This window comes from Xenopus tropicalis, chromosome 5 (assembly GCF_000004195.4).
Source record: "Xenopus tropicalis strain Nigerian chromosome 5, UCB_Xtro_10.0, whole genome shotgun sequence".
Lineage (NCBI taxonomy): Eukaryota > Metazoa > Chordata > Amphibia > Anura > Pipidae > Xenopus > Xenopus tropicalis.
The window spans coordinates 122,144,931-122,168,156 of NC_030681.2; the positions used below are offsets into that span (position 1 = coordinate 122,144,931).

At 42.5% G+C, this 23,226-nt stretch overlaps 1 protein-coding gene across 2 annotated transcripts; it reads left to right on the top strand.

The window, feature by feature from the left end:
• The first annotated feature begins 2,769 nt into the window (after positions 1-2,769).
• On the top strand, positions 2,770-22,263 carry gyg1 (glycogenin 1). 2 transcript variants are annotated; one of them, XM_031901607.1, is made up of 8 exons: positions 2,770-2,894; positions 15,585-15,720; positions 16,121-16,295; positions 17,609-17,771; positions 18,588-18,714; positions 19,553-19,772; positions 21,198-21,248; positions 21,482-22,263. In XM_031901607.1, the coding sequence occupies exons 1-8, from the start codon at positions 2,786-2,788 to the stop codon at positions 21,647-21,649; spliced, it is 1,149 nt and encodes a 382-aa protein (XP_031757467.1). In that variant the 5' UTR covers positions 2,770-2,785; the 3' UTR covers positions 21,650-22,263. The 2 variants fall into 2 exon arrangements, with proteins under 2 accessions (XP_031757467.1, NP_989270.1); NM_203939.1 differs by lacking the exon at positions 21,198-21,248 and having other exon boundaries at positions 2,805-2,894.
• The last annotated feature ends 963 nt before the right edge of the window (positions 22,264-23,226 follow it).

The following is a 23,226-nucleotide window of genomic DNA, read 5'->3' on the forward strand; positions in this document are numbered from 1 at the left end:
CCTTCTCCATTAAGGATGCCCCCAACACACTACCATTCAGTAGATAGTTTGCGTTTATATTATTCCTACCAAAGTGCATAACTTTGCACTTGTCAACATTGAACCTCATTTTCCAGTTTGCTGCCCAGTTTTCCAATTTTGTCAAATCGCTCTGCAAAGCGGCAGCATCCTGCATGGAACTTATAGTTTTGCACAATTTAGTGTCATCAGCAAAAATAGAAACAGTACTCTCTATGCCCACCTCCAGGTCATTAATAAACAAGTTAAAAAGCAAAGGACCAAGGACTGACCCCTGCGGTACTCCACTAACCACACTGGCCCAATTAGAAAATGTTCCATTTACCACCACTCTTTGTACTCTATCCTTCAGCCAGTTTTCTATCCAATTACAAATATTATGTTCTAGGCCAATATTCCTCAATTTGATCATTAACCTTCTGTGCGGTACTGTATCAAACGCTTTAGCAAAATCTAAGTAGATGACATCAACTGCCATTCCAGCATCAAGGTTCCTGCTCACCTCCTCATAAAAGGCAACTAAATTAGTCTGGCAAGATCTGTTACGCATAAAACCATGCTGGCACAAACTAATAGTATTGTGAACTGCAATGTATTCAACTATCCTATCCCTTATTACCCCTTCCAGAAGCTTTCCTACTACTGATGTCAGACTAACAGGCCTATAGTTTTCAGGCTGAGAACGAGATCCCTTTTTAAATAACGGCACCACATTAGCAATCCGCCAGTCTCTCGGCACCATGCCAAACCTCAACGAATCCTGAAAAATTATGTGAAGAGGCTTGGCAATCACAGCGCTCAGCTCATTTAATACCCTGGGATGAATCCCATCCGGTCCTGGACCTTTGTTTACCTTTACATGTTCAAGTCTCTTTTGAATTTCCTCCTGAGTGACCCATGCGCCAGTAGCTAAATTACTAGCACTGGGTATATTAAAAGGGAAGCCTTCATTATCTGGCTCCTCAGATGTATAGACAGATGAAAAATAAGAGTTCAAAATTTCAGCTTTTTCCCCGTTCTCATCAACCAACGTACCTCCCCGTGATAATAAAGTTCCCACCCCTTCTTGCTTCATTTTTTTACTATTCACATAATTAAAAAATAATTTTGGATTCTTTTTACTCCTAGCTGCAATATCCCTTTCCATCTCTATTTTAGCTTGCCTGATAGCTTTTTTGCATGCTTTATTTGCTTCCTTGTACCTGATGAAAGTTTCCGCTGTCCCAGCTAACTTGAATGCTTTAAAAGCACGTTTTTTATTACCAACCTCGACCTTAACTCTTTTATTCAGCCATAAGGGTTTTGCTTTGCGATGCCTCTCCTTGCTTACAAGGGGAATATACTGTTGTGTATACCTGCAAAGCAATGTTTTAAAGATGTTCCATTTTCCTTCTGTGTCTAACCCCATGAAAAGCCTTTCCCAGTTGACACATTGCAGAGATGCCCTTAAACTGCCAAAGTCTGCACGTCTAAAATTGAGCGTTTTAGTTACTCCCTTATAGAGCTGTCTCTGTAGCATTATCTCAAAGGAGACCATGTTGTGCTCACTGTTCCCCAAATGCTCACCCACACAAATGTTAGAGATAAGTTCAGTATTATTAGATATTACCACTGTATATTATTACTGTGTATAGGGGGCACTGTTTATGGGGGACTACTGTATATGGGGCTACTGTGTATGGGGGGGCACCTGTGTATGGGGGGCTAGTGTGTATGGGGGGCTACTGTGTATAGAGGGCACTGTTTATGGGGGACTACTGTGTATGGGGGTACTGTGTATAGGGGGGCTACTGTATATGGGGCTACTGTGTATGGGGGGCTAGTGTGTATGGGGGGCTAGTGTGTATGAGGGGCTACTGTGTATGGGGGGGGGCAAAACTGGTACATAGTTATAACTTATAACTGACTGCCTTCTCTCTCTATTTGTATTTTATATGTAGGAGCTGCTATATTGTTTTCCTTAGGTAGTACAGTATGAGGGTATAGCACATTTGCGTCTGATCCCGCCATTTCATCTATATAAAAGGAGTATTTTTGTTTTTAAATGGGGTGTGGTAATTGGGGTGTGGCCACAAAAGTGGGTGTGGTCAAAAAAATTTCCCTCGCTGCGCGCACGCCAATCTTTTTGTCCCTCTTTTCATTTTTCAAATGTTGAGAGGTATGTCATAAGCCCATAGGCCAATAACAGAAATATAAAAATTAAATAAATGGGTGTATACCCAGCAATTACTGAATAAGGATGTGTAGGGATTTAAAGCGATAGGGGCTATTAACCCTATCGGCCCCTACAATATGTTCCTCTTCTGAGCAACTTTTCATACAGAGTAATATAATTTGGGGATTGTTCCGCCTGCATCCCTCTCACCGTCCTACAATTATAACTAAAGTTGCAGAGACAAGGTTGGACGGAGCGATATCTATATCACACACAATCACACCTTGCGCTATATCACCTGGCTTTTTAGTTTCTACCCAAAAGCGCCGCTATGAGCCAGAGAGCCCAGGGCATCCCACCCTAAACCCGGCCCTGAAACAAGCAGCTTGAGAGGCGCAGGTTGAGCCTTTATTACGGCGAATGCAGAATACTAGCCATTTGTATACTCAGGCACAGTAACCCAAGCCCGCCGCCCTCTCACAATCACCCCATTGATGGAAAAGGACTGAAAGCGCTTGTTCGAGCGCCACACAGCCCCTATGTTCCGGAGATTGGAGGCGGGGCCTAGTCATGTGACTGTCGCGTATAAAGAGGCAGGTCCTTGAGCGTTTCATGACCGGCCGCATCTGCACAGCTGGGTCAGGGGAGGAGGCAAGAGCCAGTCCGGAACAGCACACTCCATCGCTGCAGAGAGCCCGCAGCAGCTCCGACATGGCTGCAGGTAAGGAGCCAAAGCCGGGCTTTTGAGTAGCTGCTCACTGGCGTAAGGGCCACAGCGATAACACTGCAGTGGGACCATGTCGGCTGCTTTGCCTCCTGCCGTGGGGAACTCTGTTTCAGGACACAGCGTGTGGGTCCGGCAGTACTGGGGTGGCACTGACAGCAAGGTGGCACAGGCTGCACTCGACGGCTACTTACTTATCTGGCAGAAAGTGAATGAGGCAGCTTAGCGTATATTCCTGCTCATGACACTTCTAGAGGATAGTAAGGGTACAACTTCTCCCGCTCTTGTACTACAGCTCCCAGCATTCCTCGCCAGCAGGTGCTCAGATGCTTTTCGGGTGTTCGAGTCCCCAAAAAGACGAAGAGCCGCGAAATGAACCTGTCAGAGTTTTAATGGACCATTTATACATATCTGTTACCTCCTGTGAGCTCATTACAAACGTTTTGCCACTACTAGTACTAGGGGTGGAACGAAGTCCGTTATCTAGTCAGCCTTCCCATTAATAGTGACGCCTTTAATGAGGCACTATCCTCCCCCCCCCCCCTGTCCGGCAGAAAGTGGTTCGGTCCGAGTAACAAGTACCGTCTCCGCGGGTTGGTTCCGCTGTGGGCTGTGAGTTGCCCTGTGCTGCTGAGTGCGGAGCTCCCTGTGGGGCAGTTAGAGGTCGGAGTGCCGCACTTTATTACCTACCCCTTCCCTCACATACACGGCCCCTAATTACACCCTATCGAGCAGTTTGCGGAAAGGCGCCTGGCGCAATCATTACGCTACTTTTCCACCTGTATTCATTATGATACCATTTATTTTTATTAGAAAGATCTTTGGGAACATTATTTTTCAGTTAAAGTGCAGTAAACACCTCTACACTTTTTATTTAATTTTTTTTTTTTAGCATAGGCAAAATAAATTAAATTTATGCTGAAAATATATGCTGCCTATTGAACTAAAAACATCCCTTATGTTTTTCTAAGGCCGAATAGAAGTAACGAACTCTGAAGAGACATAATGAACTCTGTATAAACAACCCCCTCCCATTCTAAATCTTTATTTGGAACTGTTTTGGCTCACTGCAGTAAGATGGTCAGGAAAAATGGAATGAAGATCTGCTGTTTCTTTGGGGCAGAGAAGTCATTTGCCCTGATAATGTAAAAAAACAAACAAAAAAAAACAAACTACAGAACAGGTTACACTTAATGTTCACAGTATTTTTATCTGATGTGACTGCGGGGGGGGGGGGGGGTGGCATTTTGTCAAGCTGCACAGGGAGGACATACTTTGTTGAATATACTCCAGTGGTGGTCTTACTGAATGGATGCTGACCTCTGCATCCATGACCTCTGCATCCATGTAGTTGTATCCTAGGATTTCCCCCCCAAAAAAACCTCATTGATGTTTACATGACCAACTTCAGTAGGCACATGAGGTCTACCATTGTTTTTTCTAATACTTGAGGCAGTCCGTCCTTCTAAATAGTGCTGGGCGGTATACCGGTAAAAACCGATCACCGGTGTTTTTTTTGAAACCGATATGTATTTTCTACATACCCCCATACCGGTGTGCTTGAATACTTCCGAGCGCGCACGTGACGGCAGCGCGCACGTGACGGCAGCGCGCACGTGACGGCAGCGCGCACGTGACGGCAGCGCGCACGTGACGGCAGCACGCACGTGACGGCAGCACGCACACTCTACAAAAGCGCCATCGCATTCAGAGTCGGATACCAATGTGAGCTGTCGGGGGTGGGGGTGCCTGGCAAGTAATTATATTTTATGTGAAGGGGATGGGGGGGTGTTATTTATGTGAAGGGGATGGGGGGGTTATACTTATGTGAAGGGGATGGGGTTGTGTTTGGGGGGGTTGTGATGGGGTGGGGTGGGGGGTTATATTTATGTGAAGGGGATGGGGGGCTGTTTGGGGTGGGTGTGGGGGGGGGTGCGGATGGGGGGGTGTTTGGGGGGGTGTGCGGATGGGGGGGTGTTTGGGGTGGGGGGTGTGTGTGCGGATGGGGGGTGTTTGGGGTGGGTTGGGGGGGGTGTGCGGATGGGGGGGTGTGTGGGGTGGGTTGGGGGGGGTGTGCGGATGGGGGGGTGTGTGGGGTGGGGGGGTGTGTGCGGATGGGGGGGTGTTTGGGGTGGGGGGGGTGCGTGCGGATGGGGGGGTTTGGGGTGGGGTGGGGACGTGCGTGCGGATGGGGGGGGGTTTGGGGTGGGGTGGGGACGTGCGTGCGGATGGGGGGGTGGGGGGGGCTGCGTGCGGATGGGGGGGTGTTTGGGGTGGTGGGGGGGGTGTGGGTGGCGGGTGTTTGGGGTGGTCACCTAATCATGCATGGGGAAAAAAAAATACCGTCAAATACCGTGATACCGATATAATTTTGAAAAATACCGTGATATAAATTTTTGGTCATACCGCCCAGCACTACTTCTAAACAATCCTAGGCTTACAATGTAAGCTTTTTATGTGGGCCATAAATGATTCTACCTACTTATTGAATTATTTTAACTTGGCAGGGATTAAGTATTGTGGGATTGTTTGTGGTCAGGTGCTAATGCTGCATATTGTGTTTCCAGGCTTTTTAGCTCCTGATGGGCCTCTATTTGTAGCTGTACTATAGGTTGGTATAGCACTAAGTGGAACAGATAAGTGAATAGTCTAGGCTGCAGTTTCAGAAGGTTAGCAGAGTATTTAAAACTTGCTTATAGCCCTAGCATGCATTCTACAGATATACAGTGTCTTAAATTTCATGCCGTGACCAGTGCAGATCCAGTTTTACTCTTTGGAAACATGCAAGACACCAGTATGAAGTATGTGTTGTACAGACCGCAGGTTTGGTTGGTTCCGTAACTTTTTTTTTTTTTTGAGGTGGGGGGGAGTTAACCCACATATTTAGGTGAATAACTGCATTAGGAAACGGTGGAATGGGCATGAGGAAAAGCTGCTTCCGCTAGTTGCATATTCCGTTTCTTAGCAGGTCCTTTTTTTTTTTTTTTTTTTTAATATTGATGTTGGCTGCCGCAGTCTATTTTTATTCTGTTGAATCTAGGATGTTGCCCGGTGCCAGTTCGCGTAACTTAGTAAGGCTTCCTATCGTGCCATGCTGTTCTTTCGAAGACTTCAGACCTAAGCAATCACACGCAGGAGGACAAAACACTTCTCTTGCTGAATGAATCGGCACCAATATTTATGGCTGCAAACAACATGAGAAATCCTGCCTTAGTGCTGAAACTTCATGTGGTAGCCTGCTTAAAAACCTGTCTCACTGCTTTTGCTTAATGGTACATTGTACTAAAACTTGTGTCATTTATTGGCAGAACTACAAACTGTAATCCCCCTGCCCCCCAAAAGATTTTTGGGTGAATGCTTTAGGGACAAGTTAACTTATATTCACTGGGGTGATGCCTGTGAACCCACATGGATATGATGGCTTGCTTTAGCCCCTGGACCAGTGCTCCTGCTTGCTGAAAAGTGCTTCCCACTGCTATCTCTGCTAAAGTCTGTGGCAGTTTGGTGTTCAAAGTATAGAGCCTGGCCCAGAGTGTAGGTTGAGCAACTGTATTCAGCGGGATGGGGGGGGTCAGGGAGTCCTTTAAAGCTGTGGGCCCATGGGGTGCCCACTGCAAATCACCCCCTGCTGCTTTGAATAAAGAGCATTTTTGGGGCTTTAACTATAGCACTAGCATGCTGCCAGGCTTTTCCCACTCAAGTCAGTGGGAGGCAATGATTTTTGTTTGGCTAAATAACTAAATCGACACTGTCCTCTTATACAGAACTCATCTGTGTTTTCTCCTTGCATAACAGATATGCATTTCAGAATATGATGGGTTTTCGTTTTATCAACACCACAAATACTTTCATAATCTCTGAAATATATAATGCTTTAACAATTGGCCCCTTAGGGCAATGGCTCCCAGGGCATTTTGTCACCTCAAAATAGCCTTCCACAGTAAACCATTGTGCATCAATGAACTGTAAAACTAGTTTAGTTTTTTGTAAATTTTTATAAATATTTCTTGCCAGCTCTGATTAATATACTATATTAAAACTCTGTATAGTAAACCCACCGATTGCTTCCTGCCTGTCAGACCTATAGAAAGTATAGTTCATAATACAGAAGCTGATTTAATACCTTCTCAGTTCTGGCTTTGAGGGGCCCCAACATATAATGACTTGCTTTAGCCTGGGGGCTGGCGCTCCTACTTCCTGCTATGGGATCTGTTATCCAGAAACCAGTTATCCAGTGGGGTCTGAATTAAGGAAAGGCAATCTCTTAGACTTCGTTTTAATCAAATTACATTTTTTAAAATTTAATTACCTTTTCCATTGTAGTGGAAGCGGAGCGTAAGCAAGCGGATCTGCTTCTCTCAGCCTGGCCGAAAAACTCAGGGCTGAGAAGCGGATATACGCTTTGTGTGTCCTTCCCCTATGGCTTCTTTCATTTCTCACCTGTAGATGTAATATGCACTTGCCAGATGATTTGTTGACCCTGCCCCCTTTTCTGGCATAGTATGTCAGATGGTGAACACTTGTCAGACTACCCAAGCAAATTTGGGCATGCATGGGTAAACTTTACTGTAGTGTTGTAGATGTCGCCTTGAATCATTAAAACTTAGTTCTGTTTAACCTGTCAAAACTCAAGACATGCCTTGTGCTTAAGGAAGTGAAAAGTTATATTGAAAAAATGTAGTGTGTGATCAAAAAAATAATTTTCCCCCCTACTTGCTGAATGTTAGACAAGTTTTATACGCAAGGATTGGCTTTCTATTGCTTAAAATTACAGCAGAGCCAACACATTTTCTAGAACTTGCCTAACTTTTTAGATGTTTGTAATCACTTGTGAAATATGTCGGTAGGACTTTACGCACGGAGTAACTATATACAGCTTGAGAGTTCATTGGGCCAGGGCAGGAGATTAAACCTGCCAAGCTGTAATGCCATCCTTTTTTTATGAAATGACTTACGTAGGTTAGCAGCTACAGCTGTCTTTATAGGCTTGACTGTGCTAAACCTCGGTAGCTTTGTCTCTAAACACTTGCAGGGAGGTATTAAACAGTGCAGGTGGCCCCAGCTTCATGTAAGAAACTTTAGGGGGATACAAATTGATAATGGGGGGGGGAGGGCAAAAAATTGTTCACCGATGAGAACAAATGTATTTTGCAGTCTAATCTTCATTAAAATGTTGTTTTTTTTTTGTTGGCAAGTTGTAATTAAATTTTTGCCACTGGTACTTTGCAATTATGTCCCACTTGGCAACTTTTTTTTTTTTTTATTCTTGTATCCATTTCTCATGCCCTACAGTTGCTGTTTGTTTCATCAAAATAAAGGACACAAATCAGGCTTGTGTTTAGTTAAGCAGGCATATGCTATAAATGCCATGGTTTGGTGCATATGACCTTGGCATTAACAGAGTTTGTAACAATGAATTTCCATCACATTGGGGAAAGGCAGGTCCAGCATGTCAACAGAATGGTCTTTAGGGATAAATTGATTACCTTTACAATAGCCATGTTACTCGCCATACTGTACTGAAGCCAGCAGCATGTTTAAGGCTTATGCCACACATGACTGATTGTAGGCCTGCAGATAAATGCTTAAATTGGCACTCATCTGTGTCTACACTCTGAGCCATTGTGTTGGCCAAGGTGCAGGCACACATAGCAGATTGACCCAGAAATGGCGACTCGTGTAATTAAGCCCAAAATCTGCTCCATGTGCCTGCACACAGGCAGACACAGAAGAGCACGGATTTAAGCAAAGACAGATTCTATGCCTGCGAGTAGGATCTGCTGTGTGGCACAAGCCTAAGTTAGTTGTGTCCATAGTATTGTGCTTAGAGCAGCTGCAGAAGACTGCAGCAACGTCTCGTCAGGCATATCTTTAAAACCTTTCTTGTGGAATGTCATGGTGATTCATTGGTCAGTTAGTTTTGCTATTTTCAGAGCTGGTGTTAGGTATGATTCAGCCAGTGCACATCTGAATTTGTTCCCTTATTTGTGTTGGTTTTCTGGTCTTACTCTTTCCACACTCAAAACACTGATCAGCCTGTGTCGGTGACCATAGGCTGTAAGCTCCAACGAGACAGAAAATTATATGAATGTATAATCTCTGTAAAGTGTGCAATAATTAAGGAAAATAGATTATGCTCATTTCTCTCTCCCTTCTATGAACAGTTTTAGTGTAATGCTGTTATTGTGGCTTTATTTGTCCTTTTGGGTGGTGGGGTGTAGGTGTAAGGCACAATAATATTGTAGGTTATAAATGGAAAGTGGAGGCAATGTCTACATTTACATGGTAGGTGTCATAATGAACTTCTGAGTCTCAAACTGCTGTTTTAGGATTGTAATATCTTACTGTGCTGGAGTAATGCATGTAAAATTAGTCATCAAATGCACTTAAACTATACAATGCATTCAAAGTGTTTAGATGGCACTTATAAAATTGCAAATGAAAATAGTTCTGGAAGTAGCATTAAATTGTATTTAAAAAAAAAAAATATGGAACCTAAGGGGCTGATTTACTAACCCACGAATCCGACCCGAATTGGAAAAGTTCCGACTTGAAAACGAACATTTTGCGACTTTTTCGTATGTTTTGCGATTTTTTTCGGATTCTGTACGAATTTTTCGTTACCAATACGATTTTTGCGTAAAAACGCGAGTTTAAAACTTAACGCTACGCAAAATGCGCAACTTTTTACGCAACTTTCGTAATGGATAGGAAAACTCGCGTTTTTACGCAAAAATCGTATTGGATCCGAAAAATTCGTAAAGAATCCGAAAAAATCGCAAAACATACGAAAAAGTCGCAAAGTACCGATCATTACGAAAAAAACGCAATCGGACTCCATTCGACCCGTTCGTGGGTAAGTAAATCAGCCCCTAAATGTTAGTCATTCATGCTTGTTATAAACTCATTTAAAAATAATGTTAATTCTTTAAAGCAATTACTTTCACTTTCATTTCAGCATTTCCATGTCACTAACCTCCTTACATTGAGTTCCCTTACATTACACTCTCTACTCACTGCATCACCTACTCCTTTCTGTTGCATACATGAGATGCTTTACTTGTCTGTTACACTGTATTTTATATCATTTCCTCTTCTTTTGTAAGTGAAGTTTATTTTGCTTCACTAAAACAATCAAATATAATCTGGAATTATTAGGGTAACCCCATTTAAATACTGAATGTAGAGGTTGGGGGAAGGAGGAATAATTCAGCTGTTTCATGGTTTGGAGGTGGCTGGCTCCAATCAATGTTTGGGGGTCTTGTTGCATGTTAGTACATGGCCAATAATACCCAGTCTGTCATTCTGAATATAGCGGTGTCTATACCAGAGTACCAGAGGCTTCAGGATGTTCCTCCCACTCAGAAATTTTCTTGGTGGTACAAACCCACCAGTCTTTTTAGAAAGAGCTTTACATTTAGATTATTTTTATTTTATTTTTTCTTTCCTACCTGGGTGCATGTAGCATTGCAACTTTCAATTTTATAAAAGACCAGCAGCTTTGTAGAGTGCATAGAGTTTCATAGTTTCAAGCATGGAATCGCAGTGAAAACTTATTGACCAATACATCTGAGCAAAAACTGATTGGGGATTTACCCCAAATACAAGAAGAAAATCTAAAATAATTGCTTACGTACCACAACTCATTTAATGACTCCTAAATCACTGATGCAGCCAATCCCCTTTCAAAGTTCCATAATTAAATGTAGGTCACATGTATGTAGGCAAGAGGTTTCAAGTTATTGCATTATAAATGTGTAGCTGTAAGGTCCAACTTCTGGTAAGTCAGTAATTTGGCATAACCTATACCAGGACTGTCTAACTTGAGGCCTATGGGCTAGATGTGGCCCCTCAAAGGGTTTTTATAGCCCCCAGTGTGTGCAAATGCTCCATAGACTACACTGTATGACATTATTTTGCATACCATGTTAGAGGACCAGATTAAATTAAAATAATCAGCCCACTGCATGTAATAAGTTGGACAACACTGATTTACACCATGAAGACAAAGCCCAACTCTGTGTAAAGGTTGATTGAAGTGAGGGGATGGAAACAAGAACATTTCACTTAATATGCCCTGGAATAGTTAAATTGCCCAATAAGAAATTGAAAGAATATGGTGCAGCTGAAAGTCTGCCAAGAATAGACTCTCCAGCTAAAGTTAGTGACTTCTACAAGGAGGCTCAGGCTAGTGAGGGAGGCCACCAAATGACCTGTGGGAACTCTGAAGGAGTTACAAACCTTTAAGGCTAAGTTTGGAGGGACACAAAGACAGCCACTGTCAATTGGATATGACCTCTCCTACAGTTTTGTCAGATGGCACCTGGAGACTGGGATTGAGCTTTTGGCACCAGACTATACTCAGTCCTTGGTGTAGGTGAAACCCTACAAAACACATCATGCTTGCTGTGACTTATGGTTGTGGCTTAATCATGCTGTTTGGGTGCTTCTATGTAGCCTGTTCTGAAAGGCTTGAGGGTAGAAAGAATGCAGCAAAATTCTGTGAAATCCCAAAGAGAACCTGATGGCAGGCAGCCCAAACCCTGAGCCTGGGAGAAACCCTATGAAGCTGGAAATACATCAGAATGGTTTAGGGCTTTTATGTTCCCCTCTTACACATGTTCCCCTGTGGTGGCTTTTTTTTTTTTTTTTATCTGCACCCAGGTGAAAACACAAGTTAACCTAGCCCATTCATTCAGATAGAGGCTGTACGGACACCCCCAATATCTCACCAGTCTGTAGAAATGTCAGTTTTGGCTTTAAGCCATCGAGTCATAAAATACTTGTTATAATTGGCAGCTCAGAGCTATTGATAGAAAAAATCAAATCTCCCAAGAATTCTGTAGCTCTGGGTTAGAAAACTGCTCAAATGACTATTCCAAGATGAATTAAACTTCCCATATGGTTGGGTTACTGGGCAAAGCACTACTGTTATCAGAGTAGCTGGCAGGGACTCTGAAACCAAGTACACTTAAAGAAGTTCAGTATATTTGTATGGGTAATGTCTGGTTCAGACCTGGGCTCTAAATAGCAATGCCTCTCTGGGTTTCTGCAGATAGAAGTGTTTTTGAAAATCCAAGGGGCCATACAGTTTAATCTGATCTTGGGCTCTGTTGCTAACTATTTAGTGTCTGTTAGCTATTTTATATATTGCCTTTGGCTGTCCTGTTGGTATCCTGAGAAGGGCTGTTCAGCCACTGGAGGGCTGCCAGTTGCCCATAACTGCTCTAATGCCATTTATGCCACGCTCGGCTTAATGAGTTGTGTAGGCTCTGCAGTACTGATGGCTGCAGTGAGAGAGGGCAGTGGCTTCATTCTGTACATCAGTCATTAGCTCCTTCATTCTCAGGCTCCGATAATGGCTCTGTTGGTAACCTGAGCTGGAAAAACCCTTTAAGATCATGTATTAGTAATGTATTACTTGCTGTCAAATGTGGGAGCCTTCTGTAAAATTGTGGCACCAGTGTGTCTTAAAACTGACTGTGTTGTGCTTATGTCACTTCTGTAGAAATGTTGGGGGAAATGGGTGTGGTGAATGTTTTCTTAATCATGGAAACTCTTGACTCCTGAAACAGTATAACAAAGCAGGAATGGGGCGGACTTCTACATTGCTTCACAAGTCAGAACCAAATGGGATTAAAAACTTTTTTGGGTGGAGATCCCTTTTGTGTTAGATCAGGGAGACGGTGTAGAGGGGTTAAATGCAGAAATGCTCATTGTACCAAAGCACTGGTTATGGATCGCCATCTTGGATTTGACTAAGGAAGCCTGGCTGTTCCACTTTTCAAGCAGATGTTTGCACTTCATATAGAACTGTGCTGCTAATGGGTTTCTGAAAGCAATGTTAACTGATATTCATCTCTGCTGTGGATAGTGCAAATAAAGTTTTTTTTAGTGGGCTAAGTGGGGAGAGTGGCCACCTTTGGCCCTCAGTCCTTAAATGTGTATAAAACAAATCTGCAACAAACTCCTAATGGGTTTTTGTTGAACTGTGCACGAATAGAAATGAGCATTTGGATGCCTTGTTGACTGAAACATCTTAAATTGCATGCAGCAAATGGTGCAAATCAGCAACTTATGAGAGCAAGCTTGTAATTAGTACAAATTGTAGTATTAACACAAGTGTCCACCAACAGTCCATTCAAAGGAAGTTATCTTATCATTGAAGCTTTAAAGAAAATGCAAGCCCTAAACAGTTAATGTAAAATTGCTCAGATGTATCATAAACTGAACACAAAGACCTTCAATTTCTGTTCTGAACCAATCCTACCTGACTGTACAGTTGGAAAGCTGACCAGCAGGTGGCACTGTTAGAAAATTCATTATGTATAACGGGGGAAACCTATAACTGCAGAAGAGGAGCACTGAGCAAATGTATTGCTGTGAAAGACCATTTATTTCAAAGCTTGGGTTTTGGATCATGGCCAAAAGATGTTGTGGCAAGACCTGAATCTAGCATTTTGTTGCATAACTAGGCATTTAAGGGGCACTTGGGTTTCCATATGTTGTTGAATACTTTTGTGTAAATAAACAGCCACTCCATGTAGAGGTATGTGGGATCCATTATTGGGCACCTGTTCTCCAGAAAGCTTCCAACAGCCTACATTTTAACCAATTTTGAGAATTTCCATTCTCCATAATAAAACAGTAGGTTGTAGTTAATCCCAACTAAAGCTACAACTGATGCTTATTAGTGTGTGTGTTTTCACAGACTTAAGGGATCCTCCTTTAGTTTGGATCTCCATACCTTATCTGGCAAACCTCCGGTCCTGAGCTTTCCATATAACTGATCGCATACCTGTGCCAGACATGTAATTGCTGATTGGTTGCTCTGGGCAACATCACCAGTAATGCTTCACTCCACATTTTACAAAGCATGATAAACCTAACTATGTAAATGCTGGGGTGCCTTCACTTCCTGGTGCTTCTGACCCCTTAAACTGCTTAGCTGGTGGCTTGCGTTTCAGGCTGGACCAACAGAGGGTCTAATATAGGTGCCCCTCATCCTAGGGGCAGAATGTTAGTACTTTGGGGGCGGGGGGAGAATGTTTGGGTGCTTTATATGCCTGAAGCGATAGTTTGCATGATCACCTTTTGACAGTTCTGAGCATTGGGTTTCCTTGTAAGAACAGACTGGGTGTGTAGGTGTACCTGTCAGCTGCAATAAAGCTCCCACCCTAATCCTGTGCATTCTCCATGCTGCTTTTAGGGAAACCAGAATGTGCACCTGCTCTAATGCCCTGGCTTATTGCATGTGACAGCTCACTGCCACCTCTTGCTATCCAAACTGGCAGACATGCATAGACTATACTGTAAAGTTTAAATGGCCTTTATTTGTATCCAGTAACCTAATCACAACCTATTTTTTACCAGTCCATGTCCTGTTACAAATGATCGTGGTGTGTCCTTATGGTTATTCCCCGAGGCCTTGTTACTGCTCACCCCTCTACCCTCAGAGGGAGAAACTAGTTCCCTGTCAGAACTACTGGCTGCCCCCCAGCAAGACTGGGCCTGCAAATCTGTGCTGAGCTGAAGGTCTGATATTTTCCCTAGAACGGATTCATAGCAGACATCCCTAGGGGAAAGTAAGGAAGATGATATAAATACCAGGGGTCTTCTGAGCAGTTTAAAACAAATGTCCACACGTTGGAGCCTTGCACTTACAGGATTTTAATCCATTTTGATGTGGGTTATGTAAACCCGAGTTACAATTCTCCTTATTCCTTTAATATTTACAAACCTGAACCTATTGTGGCAAGTCGGCATTGGGCAATAACTTGTATTCTGCTTGTACCTCTCAGAAATGGCACCTTTCCTGTTTTACTGAACACTCTGACCTTGCCTTATACTGGGAATGGTTATGACCTGAAATTATGAATACTGATGCATGTGGGACTATGGCTTCATGTTGAAATTAGCTCTGAACTCTTGCACCAAGCGAGTTTGCTCAACTTTAGAGTCTTTAGGGATTTACTTTATTTTAACAGCCAACAAAATGACATACCTCTCTTATATCCTTTCTAAGCTGGAGATGGAACCATTCTGTTGAAATCAATCACTTCCTTATCTAGCATGAAGCTCCACCCCTATACTACACTTAGCCATTTTTAAAGGGGTATTGTCATGGTTTTTATGGTAGGCTTTTTATTTCTAAATGACATTGTTTACATAGCAAATAATTCACTCTACTATTTAAAATGTTGTTCCTGAACCATCAAATGGATTTTTTAATTTTAGCTGTAATGTTGGTGTGTAGGCTCCATCTTGGTGCATTGTGCCCGAGTCTGCGCTTTCAGAAGGAGCCGGCGCTACACATTAGAACTGCTTTCGGATAACCTATGACCGGCTTCCAAAGAAGAAAAAAGACTTGGTATACTAAAGTGGGAGGAGCTTCATGCTAAATAAAGTTTAGGATTTAACTGCTAAAGTGGCTTACAATAAACTGGAACATGATCCAGAAACCAGATGTCTTAAACTATCATAAAATAAACTCAATATTTTGTCAAATAGTCCTATATGGAAAAATCAATCATTCTGGGTAATGAATCCCTTCCTGTACTGAGTGTTCTTCCTGCCACGTCACATTTCCTTCTATGACTCTATAACTACCGACTCCTTTCAAGGCACCCGGTTATATCAATTCTGTGTGTACATAATCTACAATAAACTTTATTTTCTCCCCACAAGATCAAGCTTTTGTGACCCTGGCTACAAATGACACCTATGTAAAAGGAGCGCTGGTGTTGGGATCATCTCTGCGACAACACAACACTACAAACAAGCTGGTTGTGCTTATAACTCCTCAGGTCTCAGACGCCATGAGGTAAGGGATATGATCTCAAACACTATATATTCTGTATATCTTTCGGTGTTCATTATATACATGGTCTTGTTTCCAGCCAATTATGTCTCTGTAGTGAAATCTTCTAAAGAGACTTGGGTATACCTCTGCTTGTATCTGTACAGTAGTTACATTTAAGTGTGCGTCACCACTTATGTCACTCTTGGCCATGTCCCCAAACTCTCTGGGTGACGGGTGTCTGGGAAATCAGTGGGGGGTGTATGGCTTTTTTTCAGCATAATTTTAATTCTGTAGTCTCTGGATTTTCCACAGTCCTAGTTAGTTTATTCAGTGTTCTTGGACTGTTGCTGCCAATGGCATGATTTTAAGTACATTAGGTTACGTTGTAAGCCTGACTTATTTTGTCTTTTTATATTTCTAGAAAAGTACTTGACAAAGTCTATGATGATGTTCGAGTGGTGGATGTCTTGGACAGTGGGGATTCTGCACACCTCGCTTTAATGAAACGACCTGAATTGGGAGTCACACTGACAAAAATACACTGTTGGACTCTTACAGAATATTCCAAATGCGTATTCATGGACGCAGACACCATGGTAAGACGGAACAAAGCAAATCCTATTAGAGGGAATGGTTGCTTTTAGCTCTGTGCTCCTGTGGCATTTAACTGGAGCAAGCCTTAAGGTGGCCACACACGTGGCGGTTTGGGATCTTTCGTGCGACCGCCTGTCGCACGAAAGATCGTTCAATCGGCCACTAACCGTTCAGGGCTGAAACAGGCAGATAAGGAGGTAGAAACAATAGGATTTCTACCTCCTTCTGCCGATTCAGCCCTGACTGCAGATTTTGCTCAGGCGCCTTCTATGGTGCCCGATCAAAATCTTTTAACCAGGCGATCGGCAAGTCGACCGATATCAGCAGCCTCCTGCGATATCGGTCGACTTGCCATACACGCACCGAATATCGTACAAAACAAGGTTTCGTACAATATTACCCGTGCGTGTATGGCCAGCTTTAGTGTTCGTAAATACAAGCCTTGTGGCTAGGTGCTGTGGTCAACAACCCTGTGCTGTGTAGGAATAGATGTGAAAGCTAGTGCATGCCGAACTCAAGAATGAATTGGACTTTTCAAAAAAAAATTAAAAAAAATAAAACGGAATATAGTACAAAGGGAGGGGAAACGGTTAGTATACTGTATAAGCGATCCCAAGGGCTAATGGCACATGTGATAGTTGTAGCAGTCATTACAGGTGACTGGTCCTAAACTGTGACAGGCTTCTGGTGGAGAAGCTTACTTGAACCATTTGTTGATGGCAAAGTGACAGTTAGGCAAACACTGTCCATAAAACTATTTAGAATCCTAACCTAAAAAAAAAAAAACCAAGCAGGGTATGTTTTATAAAATGTAGTGAACTTGTATGTAATGAGGTAGTTCATTGCTGTCCAACTTATTACATATCGTGGGCCAATCATTTCTCATACATTGTGTTCAAAGGCGTGATTATATTATGTCATACAGAGAAATCTATGGAGCCTTTGAGCAGTCTGGGGGCCCATAAGAACCCCTTGGAGGGCCATATCCAACCAATGGGCCTCCAGTTGGACAGCCCTAAGGTAGATAATGATTTCATAGACTTTGGATGTTGAACTGCTTGAGGTCCCACTAAGACCACTGCAGGCTAGTTTCAGGACTTCAGTCTTCTGCAAGGTCCCTTACCATTATTGCTATATTCATATTCTGGGTTTATCTGCTTTGTGTTGCTAAACACACTTGGGGCTATATTGGATTTTGGCACAGTTGCTCTAAGAGGAGCAGAGAGTTGATGACTGCATGTGAAATTATTCTTTTAGCAACTGTGCAGTTGGTCTTGCTTCAAATAAGGAGGCCAATATTTAATTTTCATTGTAGGTTTTGTGTAACATTGATGAGCTTTTTGAAAGAGAAGAGCTGTCTGCAGCACCGGACCCAGGCTGGCCTGACTGCTTCAACTCTGGAGTGTTTGTTTTTACACCATCTTTTGAAACCTACAATGATCTTCTACAGTTGGCAACACAAAAAGGCAGCTTTGATGGTCCGTATGCATTTACTTTTTATTTCATTACAGGCTTTTACAATAGCTGAAGTGTTTAGTAAATCTGGCAAAGATTCCTTGCTTGGAAGGACCAGAAAAGTGAAATGTTAACCATATAAATGAAGCTTAGAAAGTTAGGTATGATGCATTTGTTTACTTGACCAAAACCAGGCATATTTTTTTTTTTTTAAAGTGCTTTTTGCAGTTGGCCACCCCCACATGGTGTGCCAAATTGTTCAGATCGCCTAACTGGCCTCCAGAGCAATTATCTGATCACCAGAGGAACATGTGAATAGGCTGTCTGACCACTGCATATTTATCAATGCATGGGCAAGCTCTCCTTTCTCCCCCCCCCCCAAATATTTACCCGTAAAAGATGATCATTACAGCAAACATTTCTTCCCTAAAATGGCACTGATTGGCACTTATTAACATGATTTTTTGTTCACAATTCTATCATCCTGCTTTTATCATTACTGTTGGCTTACTGAGCTCACCTGGAACTAGAGAGAGAATGTATATATCTTCTCCCCCATCCCATCATATATCTACTCGGCAGCTTGTTCATAATGTAGAACTTCAAGGTTTTTCTTCCTATAAATGCATGGTACAATATTGGAATAGATTTCCTTAAATACTAGATGGCCACAGGAGTACACTTTCATTAGTGTAAGATTGTGTTGACATGCCATGACAATGTTTGCTCTATAGTTACTGCAGCCAACACTTGTGTGTTTTTTTTTTTTTTTTTTTTGTGTGGTGTTAATATAATTTACACTATAATTTAATATCTGTCTGTACTCTTTCTTATTTCAGGTGGGGACCAAGGATTGCTAAACACATTTTTTGATACTTGGGCCACAAAAGATATAAACAAGCATCTCCCCTTTGTGTACAACCTGAGCAGTGTCTCCTTGTACTCCTATCTTCCAGCATTCAAAGCGTGAGTTGTCAGTGTAGGCCTGTGGCTGAATATTGCTGTTATTTAGGTCAGCTGACAGAAGCTAGTAAATAGATTTGCAGCTGCCATTATAAATGCCTGAATTACTGTCATGGGAATCCTGTCTGCTCCCAGCTACATCAGGTTACTAGCGCTTATGCAGTTGCTAACATAAGCACTGCCATGCTTGGCTCTTGTACAAGTAGTCCTTTTAGCAGCCCTTTCCATTAAGGTTATATTTAGTTCTTGTAAAGGTGATTCACTGGGTAGTAACTTAATAGTAGAGCGCTAAATGGATAACCACTCTATTGCAGACTAGCGTCTGCTCTGCATCTTGATCTATTTTGTTTGAGACTTCCACACCTCCAACTTGCAGGAGATTTGGATCCAGTTTATTTCTGTAACATTACATGGGTTCTGTGCATTCACTGTTAGAAGTTACAAGGAAAGAAAATCTAGTAACTATATCCATAGATGGTTATATAAAGGCTAAGCTTAGTGACAACTCGCTAAGAAAATGCAGGTGGAGAAATGCAGACGGTCCCAACTGTCCTTGGCCTTTAGGCCTATGCCTCAAGGCACACAGTGGATTTCTGTGCCAAAATTCACGGTATGCATTTTGGCACCAAAATCCTGTGTGCCTGCACTGGAGCTGATGCAATAGCTCATGACACGTCTCTGCCTTTGAGTCAAAAATGAGGTGGAAGGGGGTTTAGCCTTAATATACGTCTTCTATTCTATAGAACAGGAATGTGAGACCATTTCTAAGGCTGAAGCGCTTGCATACAACACCGATCACCGTACAGCACAAACTGACTTGCCTTCTGACTTTGCTTTGCAGATTTGGAGCCAATGCTAAGGTGGTGCATTTCCTGGGGAAGGTGAAGCCTTGGAACTATACGTACGACAGTAAAACAAAAAGCGTGAGGAGTGATGTACATGATCCATCTCTCATTCACCCAGAATTCCTCAACCTCTGGTGGGACATCTACTCTACTAAGATTGTCTCTCTGCTTACACAAGAAGGAGCTGTTAAAGAAGCAACAACTGCCCTACAAGTGGTATGCGTCATATAACTTATCCTGACTGCCTGGCTCCATGAGTTCAGTTGAAAAAATAACTTCTCACACTATAGAGGCTTTAATCCATAATACAGTTATTAGTAGTAAACCCCCCTTCCCCATGTAATTACACCAAGGACTAGTGTTACTCCAAGTGATAGTGTGTAATGTAGCATTTCTGATGTAACATGATGAAATGCTGTCTCCCCCACACTGAGAAACAGTGATAGCTATACCACTGAAGGTGCCAGTTATGCTTCACAGGATGCAAGTTCTTGGCATATTACAGCTGTATTGCTTCCTTACCTCATAACTGGTTTTAAGAATATCTGACATGAGAGGGTCACCCCTAACTTCAGGTGGGGGGCCCTGCTTTTATAATCTCTGCATTATGATTCCTACAAGTGTTTGTACTTGGGGAAACAGAGTAAAAGCATTCTTATTTATCTTTACATACCAGAAGAAAATAAGATTGCATCAAATATGACCCTAGTAGAACTCCAGATAACTGCACCTTTCTAATCAATTTACCCATTTGATGTTTTTTGGGAATGGTGCAACCTTTCGTCTTTTGCTTTCTACAATTATTGAAATCTCTCTTCCCAGCACCACCCCCACCCCCCCTCAGATCTATTGGTATTTGGCTTTGTGACATAAATCTCTAGTGTTTAACTGCCCTAGAGTGACTTCTTGGCTGTGTGAAGGTGCCATGCTGTATTTCTCTAGTAGGTAAAGGTACAAACAGTACAGTAGGCTGGAATGAGACTTAATCAGTTATGATTTGCACCAGGTCTGGTGGTCCATACCTATCAACCAGTTGCTTTCATAAAAGGCTGCTGATCATTTGGTTTCAACACCTAGGGAGTAATGAGCACAAGTTTGATCTGTGACAAGCCAAAAAGCCTCCAGGGCCTAACCCAGATGGGGCGAATATGTACCTCCAGATAACTACAATATGAAGAGCAGAGGGTCTGCATAGAAGATTAATAAAGTAACAATAGCATTGTAGCCTCACGGCAAGTTATTTCTGCTTTTATATGGGGATCACAGACGTCAGAAGGAAGGCTTAAATTGCAAAGTTACTAGTATGCCATTCTATAACATTCTAAAAGTTAACTTTAAAGATGAACCACCCCTTTAATTGAGAATTTAAAAGGCCACAGCTAGAGACTTTGCTCCTCACCCAGAGTCTATTAATCGAGTGACTGCTATGAATTGTCCCTGACACCTCTCTACTTGGCTTTCCCAGTAGCAGTGAGGTTCATCATGGTTCTATATGAATGAGACTGTAGCTCTTGTAAGCTTGTTGTGAAAGTGATTGTGCATGAGCTGTAACTTCCTATTCTTGCACGGCAGTTTTCCTTCTGATGTAGGCTATCTAGATTTCCACACTTCCAACTTTTAACTGTCTTAAACTGTCCACAGCTATCGGGCTTGGTCTATACACTGGCTTTCTCTTGTCGCTTCTGTAGAGAGGTATGAAGAACTTAAAACCTTCCCTAATTGCTAAATACCGCAGTTTCATTGCAGTTCTCATCCTTATTGTTTAGGGGGTTTCTGGCCTTGTGACTCTTGTCTTCTGTACTGCTTTGCATGCACCTTTTGCATGGGAGCTATTCATTGGTTTCCTCATCTTCCTCAGACGTTAGCCAATATATAGCCATTGTGGGAGCTAGCACATCGACTTGCTTTTTTTTTTTTCTTTTTAGGAGGAGGTTAAAGAAGCAGTGGTACAGATGTCCATTTCACATTCACATTCTCCTCCATCTGCATCTTCAGAAGAACGCCGGGAAAGATGGGAACAAGGCCAGGTGGATTACATGGGCGAAGACTCGTATGAAAACATCAAAAAGAAGCTTGACTCCTATCTCCAATAGAACTTCTTCTCTTGCATAAAGAACATGTTCAAGAGCTATTCATTGTCTAGGACAGCGTTCTATCTACTGTTTACTTAATGCTAGGAGCTTTATGAAGACCATTTTTTTTTTCCCACTGTCAGTGGGAAAGTTAAAATGGGTAAACTGTTACAAACCCAGTTAATGTGCCATTTTCCCTTTTAGCTGTAGCTAGAGGGTAGAAGTGGCTCTAGGTGATATGGGATTAATAGTTTTAGATCTGGTTTGAAACTTGAAAAGTAGCCCCTAAGTGGTAATTTTAACCTCAACATGATTTGGCATTGTGCACCTTGCTTAAGCATTAGCTAATGCTCCCGCGCTGTTCCATGTGATCCATCTTGGATTGTACAGGTTGTGTAAGCAATGGCAGTTTGCTTCTCCAGGGTACCCACAGTTGTCCTTTTGTCCACATCTGCAAACTGTCAGCATGAATAAGCTGCTCCTAAATGCCAGACTCTGGGAGCTGCACCAAGTGCACTGCCAACACACCTTGGAATGCTTCTTGTTCAGTTCTGTAGCCAACAAGGCACATGTACTGTACTACATTTCTCTGAACTAACATGGCACTTCAGAAATAAACTGATCCTGATTCAGTATCTGCTGCTTGTATTCTTTGTCATCTGTGTGTAATGTTTATCAGAGCTAAAAATGGCTGTGTCCTGAGGTCTGGCATGGCCATTCACCATAGCCTAAACCATTCTAAATGCCTTTGGCAAGAAAAGAATATGGGGTGCTAGGTAATGCTAATACCTTTAGACTTATGCATGTGGTATGATCTTTGCTGGCAGGCACTCTGGAATTGCAACAATAACCATAAGATGGAACCCAAGAAGTCTAAAATACATATGCTGTATATGTGGTATTCCCTGACTGTGGCAAATTAAAGAGGATGCAGCTCATTTAAAAATAAAATCTTGGTGGAGGGATGTGGCAAAATATAAGAAATGGCTACTGCTAAGAGCTGAATCCCTTCCTCTGTTTGGCTAAAGTGAGTGATGTTGCCAGGGGAGCCAATCAGATGCATTTGATTTGGTTTTCTTACTGTTGAAATCTAATTGCCTGGGCCTTGATTGTAGCTGCTGATATCGGTCCCTTATCAGCCCGTGTAGGGGCAGAAACGATGGGCGTACCTGACCGATATCGGGCAGGTTAAAAGATTTAGTCGGATCAGGGACCACATCGGCTCGTTGATGCGGTCCCCGAACCGACTGTGCCATTGCCCCAGGGCCAAACTATCGAGTTAGCCTACATTTTCCTGATATTGCCCACCGGTAGGTGGGGATATCGGGGAAAAGATCCGCTCACTTGGCCACCTTCTGTATGGGTACCTTTTATCCTGGGATTAATTTCATCTCTACCACTTAAGATTTTTGTGGAATGTACTGTCATGGCTATCATAAGTCAAAGTGCATAAATAGCCATTCCCTCCCTTTAAGAAAACCAAGCCAATTCTCTTACAAAAGAACAGTTGTGCATGGGTAGTTAGCAGTGCTAAGGCCCTAAAATTAAATTCCACCAATTAGTATATTCAAATATAGGTATTGGGTACTACTGCTTTC